Here is a 6,303-nt window from a genome sequence, read left to right on the forward strand (position 1 = left end):
TTCCGAATACAAGACAAGGAACTAGGCGGAGCCAGCGACTAGCGTTACTGGCGCTACGGCCGCGCGGAGGAGGCGGCGGTGGCGAGCAGGGTCGGCAGTACTGTACGCAGAAATGTCTTGTCGGGATGGTCAAGGGTGGTTTTCTCGACCCAAAGTGCCCGAACGTGGCACTTCACGGCAAGAGCTGTGCTCCCGCCGCCCGCGCACGTCATCCTGTCGATCACAAGGAGTGGCTTCGCCTACTCTGGATGCAGCTGAAACAGTCGCTCGACGACGGGATCAGGCCACTGGGGGAGGGTGGTGCGCGGGGTGTGCTTTTCCAAGTGACCCTACTTGCGCATGGCTACACCTTTGTCAGCAAGGGCACGGTGCGGGCTTTCATCAAAGATCTCGAGCACGAGGCTGCTGTCTACGAGCGTCTCAAACCAATCCAAGGCGTCCACGTGCCTGTTTTCCTGGGTGCGGTTGACCTTCGGTCGATGAACAAGACGTACTACTATGACCACCGGGTCTACGTGGTGCACATGTCATTTTTGTCCTGGGGAGGCTGCAGCATCGACAGAGCACAGAGAATTGGCGACAGGGACAGGTCGCTCGAAGACGAGGCCATTCGGTCCTTGAGAGCCATGCATCGAGAGGGCGTGGTCCACAAAGATGTGAGGCTTGCAAACATGTTATTTAATCCTGAGACCAGCGGGGTTATGGTGATCGACTTTGAACGGGCTTTGCTCCTCAAGCCGCCTCGGCGTCCGTTGGCGCAGCTGGTGCCGAACAAGCGAGCGTGGAAGTCGGAGACGATGATGGATGCCAAGAAGGTGACTGATGATTCAAGCAAGCGAAGTCGGCCAAGTCAAGGCTTTTCAGAGGATATTTGGTTGGCAAAAACGGCGTTCTTAGAGTGGAATGCTGACCGATGGGCACGAGTCGCGAGAGCGCCTTGCTAGCAACTCTACAGTCAATCACTCTACACTTCTATTTATAAATCGTCCTGTACCCCAAATTGTCGTTTGACCCTGCCCACTCTTACGTGAACAACTCTTTCCTGTAAAGAGTTTTCTTGGCACCCGCTGTTAGCGTTCTGTAGATTTTTGTCAGGCCACAATGGTAGTATGTGCAGCTGTTGTTGGAAAACTGGGAATCCCCCTTATCTTCAGGATTCAGACTGTTAGTCTGAAAGTCCTAGATTTAAAGTTCAAAGTCCTAGGTGAAACTATCTAGAGATATAAACCTGAGAAGAGCTCTCATCTCAATAATAACACAATCATGTTTCATAAATATATTTTCACCCAGCACTACCGCGCAATATAAACAACAATCTATCTACATCTACATATAGCTTACCTATCTATCTACATTGCAAATTATGACTAAGCATCTACATCTATTTACATGAGGTGCCGGTAGATAGATGTAGATAGATTCGCCAGTCGTTACTAATGACTGGATTGTGTTGCAAATGTGGTTTTTACATGACTGATAATGCGGATAACATACACATCGAAAAGAAAGTAACTCCATCAAGCAGCGCTAGCTGCTACCTGACCCTCAAACTCCCTGTTCCCCAAATGTATATCGATCTCACAATTCCCACAGTAACAGATATCGTCTTCATTACTTGTTAATTCATCATATTTCTTGTCTTGTAGAGTCACCCAGGTCCTCCCAAAAAATTGCCTACCTAGATCATCCGACCAATTTGATGATCCGTAGAGTTCAAAATCTTCGTACGGGCGCCACGAGGGACTGTTATGAATGGTCAATTCTTGAAGTCGTGCGTGTTCGCTCGTCTCAAGCCCCTCAAGTGCACCGTCAAGAAAATCGCAGTCCACGAGGGTATCCGAATCTGCCCGTCGATGTGGAGGAGACCTTGTTACGGTGTCGTTGAGAGTTGAGGAGTCGAGGGGCTGTACAACTGATGCAGTGATATCTGCTTCCTCAAACATCCAATTACCCATGTTATCCTGAGATGGATGATTATGGGCTCTTTGTGATGAATCGAAACCACATGCCGCAATGAAATTGGCACATACGCTGCACTCAATTCTGTCACTCCTGACTGCTGGAGTGTCATCACCCGTGGTGTGATCTTGCCGGACACCAGGGATCAGCTGGCGTTTGAGCGGACCACATGTGGAATCAATATGTGAGGGATAGATGTCAAAACAATCCAAACCACAATAGAGTGGATGGTTCAGTTTTGACAGTCTTGATCCAGCCTGACAGTTGTCGCATTGATGCGGTCGAAGGAACAGGCGGTTTGGAGACGGATATATGACGTCTGGCTGGGTAGAAGCAGGCTCGACTGTTGGGTTAAGTACCATGTTTGCGATTGCCTTTCTATGCGTAGTGTTGCAGACAACAATATATTTCAAGGTAAAGATACGGGAAGATAACAGGACGCAGCTCAGTACCCTACGGTCGTGGTCCCTAAGTATTTCAAGCCTCAGCCGACATATCGTAAGGAGACTGTATCTTTATTTGAACAGCGGGTTAAACCTCTCCTTCATCTGCTTAAAAATTCACAAAGGAGGATACAAATGAGTGGATCTAACAAGAAAGCGAAATGTGGATTTGGAAGCAGATGTGTTATTTGCCGCCGTTGAGGGTGCGTCAGGTCGCGCAACTTAACCAAGTAGGTTTGGGAGCTGTGGGTCAATCCGTGCTCCATTAACAAAAGTTCAGAAGTTCAGGGTTCAGGTGTAGAATGAGGTTTTGAGGCGCATCGGACCTGTCCGTTACCGCTTAGAACACGACCTTGTAGGAAGCGAATGGTCCCATTATTAACCGTGGGATCCGGCTCTTACTTTGTGCTCCATGGTTTAAGGTTTGTCGGTGTTAGAACCCGAGCTGATTTGCCGGACCCCCTCGATCGACCCTCTCGGAAGCGGCAATCCATCTCACCCATAACCGCTTACAGCACTTTGACAAAAGCAACTAGGATCCCTGGAAAGATGCTCGGAAAGAACCGTCTCAATATACCACAGTATAGTTGCTTCTCTTTGACGAACGGCCGCTAACGACTCTAGCTCACCGACCATTGATAAAACTGCTTTACAGTAATAAGCCTTACCCCCGTTATCTACAGTGGGATGCAAAAAGTATTCGCAGGTGTATAAGTCGCCCTAGCTCCTCGATTTCGTACCTTAGCTTGGCTTAGGTACTTGATACTAGGTTATCCTCCTGATCTGAGTGTAATATAAGGTACTGAGGACCTGACAAGATACCCCTGACTAGCTTCCGAGCATCAGACCTACCTACACACCTGGGAATACTTTTTGCATCCCACTGTATCTATCACTTAGGAACTATAATCGTCATGCTTTTCTCTTCGCTTTAGACTTTCCATATCTCGCACTGAGCTTTAGAGGTATCCTGGGTACCTCGTGATATTAGCAAGACGGGCATATCGGCAAGACCGGGTATATCGGTAACGCCTGCAACTAAAGTTAAGTTATGGGACGTGGGGGCGGGAAATAGTAAATACTACATTTCTAACCCTTTTACGTAACTTATAGACTTATAAACTCAGTAAGTATAACTTTTTACTAATATAGTAAAGATTAGTTATATTGAATAGTTTTAAAATACGAGCCACGCTAAAGCAGAGTAATTATAAAATGTAAGGGACAAGTCCTCCGTCTTGTATAGTTGCTGATATAAAACAGGAAAACGCTCTTAAGCCGATACATCCTTATAGGAATTATCAGCTATCAGTTTAACAATTCTATTACCAAGCTCTTTTCAAGTAAGATCTAATAAAACCAGTCATTCCTAACTAATTTCTACTAACGTACGCGATAAGCGAGCGGGACAGACAAGCGAGCGGGACAAGAATCTCAACCTTCTTAAGATAAATCACAATAAAAACACAACAGATCATCTGATCAATTGAAATCAATTACTATATTCATCACCAGATGCCTCTGGAACTACCTGACAGGTCCTTGCATTATGCCCGGTCTTGCTGCATACACCACATCGCCGAACGCCCGGCCCAACCGACCTTCCTCGACCACCACTTCTCGATGATTCGGCCAATACCTGCGTACTTACATCCATCTGATCAATTGAATCCTGACCTTCCTGTATAAGCATCCTCCCTCTATTCTGTAGGCGTGTCCTTTTTGCCCTACGCCGCCGACTAAGTATATTATTTGCCTCACGAAGCTCCTGGTTCTCAGCCTCTAATAAGGCAGTCTTCTGTATATTCCTCGTGACTGCCTTTGTAAGAGACTGAAGAGCTTCAAGGATTGACTCTGGGGAGCTACTATAATGTCTTCTGATTCGATCGCTAAGGTATTTAGACTGTGATCCGGCCTCAAGGACTGTATTTGGGGTCCTTGAAGTCCAAGCTTGAGCTTGTTGGGCCTCCTCTTCAATAGGCGTTGGAGTCCGTAGCTGCACATCAAGCTTTGAGATCACAACTTCCGGGTTAAAAGGAGCAAGGCCAGCTCCTTTAAAACCACCCTTGATATTTGACTGGGTCATAGTCTTTTGAAAAGCGGCATAAAAGGCCGGAAAGAACTCAGTCTTAGAAACGTAGGTTATAGACCGTCTGATCAGTCGCTCTATTTCTCGACCATAAGCCTTTTTCAGCGGCCCAAAGCACCCGAAGTCAAGTGGCTGAAGCAGGTGCGACGAATGAGGAGGCATACAGAGGGTGATGATGTTGTTGACCTCACAATATATCTGAAAATCGGCGGATTGATGACTTTCGTGGCCATCGAGGATCAGAAGACGATAGGGACCAACTGATCGGTCGGTTGTACATCGATTAAAGTGCTTTAGCCAGTCGAGACCTGTCTCCTTATCTGTCCAGCCATTTGGTGTTGTGGCGATAGCCCAAGTGGCCGGGAGGTTGCTGTCTTGGTACCAGTTGGCAAGGTGATATTGGCCTGCAACCACTATGTATGGATCGATCGCTCGGCCTTCTGCATTGATCGCTTGAATCACAGTAACCCATTCCCGGTTTCCAGGCAGGACTGACTTTGGGTTTCCACGCCTTTCCGAGCTGGTGATGACTATACCGCTTGATATCACGCCCATCATAATGCCAGTCTCATCAAAGTTCCAGATATCATCTGATCTGATGCCATATTTCGCGATTGTGTTCTCTACTAGCCTGAACCAGTTACGAATAGTGGTTGGATCTTCGCATTGAGCCCTCTGATAGTCATATTTACGAAAAGAACGTGTCTTAAGCCAGACTTGCGTATTGTGATATCACGCGCTAAAGTGATATTCATATTCATATTCACATATTCGCAAAAAGTGTGCTAGAATATCACCCTAGCACTTTAGCACGATTGATATTACTATAGCACTTTAGAACAATTGATATCACTATAGCACTTTAGCACCTATACTATCAGGTATCCGCAAATCGATCAGAATTAACATCAGGGTCTTCATCGCCGCCACTATCAAAACCCGTAACAGTAATTACACCCATACCACTATGGACAGCCTTCTGGATATGCCCTTCACGCAGCCAGTTACCTATACATTCAACCTTCTCAATATTCTCGCAAGTCATTCGTTCTCTATCCCAGGAGAGAGTACGTCGACCACCAGAGAATGCACATTCCGGATCAGCCGATTCAGGCGCGATCGAGAGGATATCAATAGCCATTATTTCGATGCGAATCCTCGTGACCATGAAATGCGACTAGTGCTGTTAAGGGGGTACTTGCGCAAGTGTGGGGAAATACGTGAGAACCTGGTATCTTTCTAGCGCTCAGGTATAGGGTATGCCTGTCTTGCAAAAACTCCCACGAATTTGAACACATGCTGTTTTTCCGTAGATTAGAAGTAATGCAAATGAAAACTGGTCCGTTTAGGTATCTCCCATTAGGAGCTTTCTACCGGTGCCAGTGTTCTCACAATCAGAAGACTATTTCGACCTTGGAGTCTCACATGTATGTCTCCTGTACCCCTAACCTTCCTGTACGAGGTCACTGACTGTTCAGAGGCAACACCAGAAGAAAATGTCCCCTTGTGCGCCTCGGTGGTCTGTGCACGATGACACAAGCCAATAGGGGTGTTGCAAACGCTAATTACAGTAGATCCAACAGAAGTAGATAAGATTAGATGGTCTTATCGATAAGGGTATTTACGGGCGATAGCATTTTAGCTATCGTGATATCACATTTAGCTGAAAAAAAGTGTGATATATATTCACGGTGATATGTATCACCTTAGCACTTTAGCACAGTGTGATATCACTTTAGCATATCACAATACGCAAGTCTGCACATTTGCACAAATGCCTTGCTCAGCCAGTGATCGGAATGGTCTGGTATG

The 6,303-nt window shown here is 46.5% G+C and overlaps 2 protein-coding genes across 2 annotated transcripts; one reads left to right on the forward strand and one right to left on the reverse strand.

Annotated features, from left to right (window-relative positions):
• Positions 1 to 96: 96 nt before the first annotated feature.
• On the forward strand, positions 97 to 1,080 carry FOXG_17670 (uncharacterized protein). The gene has a single exon (XM_018397680.1). It carries the CDS (start codon positions 126 to 128, stop codon positions 942 to 944), a length of 819 nt encoding a protein of 272 aa, XP_018258788.1. The 5' UTR covers positions 97 to 125; the 3' UTR covers positions 945 to 1,080.
• A 205-nt stretch (positions 1,081 to 1,285) lies between these two features.
• On the reverse strand, positions 1,286 to 2,722 carry FOXG_22916 (uncharacterized protein). Its single transcript, XM_018403341.1, has one exon. It carries the CDS (start codon positions 2,319 to 2,321, stop codon positions 1,518 to 1,520), a length of 804 nt encoding a protein of 267 aa, XP_018258789.1. The 5' UTR covers positions 2,322 to 2,722; the 3' UTR covers positions 1,286 to 1,517.
• Between the last annotated feature and the right edge of the window lie 3,581 nt (positions 2,723 to 6,303).

This window comes from Fusarium oxysporum, genomic scaffold, assembly GCF_000149955.1.
Source record: "Fusarium oxysporum f. sp. lycopersici 4287 supercont2.68 genomic scaffold, whole genome shotgun sequence".
NCBI lineage: Eukaryota > Fungi > Ascomycota > Sordariomycetes > Hypocreales > Nectriaceae > Fusarium > Fusarium oxysporum.

What these genes read in the sequence shown, in the direction of transcription:
- FOXG_17670 (XM_018397680.1), top strand. Translation starts at nt 126, where the DNA reads ATGGTCAAGGGTGGTTTTCTCGACCCAAAGTGCCCGAACGTGGCACTT.
- FOXG_22916 (XM_018403341.1), bottom strand. Translation starts at nt 2,321, where the DNA reads ATGGTACTTAACCCAACAGTCGAGCCTGCTTCTACCCAGCCAGACGTC.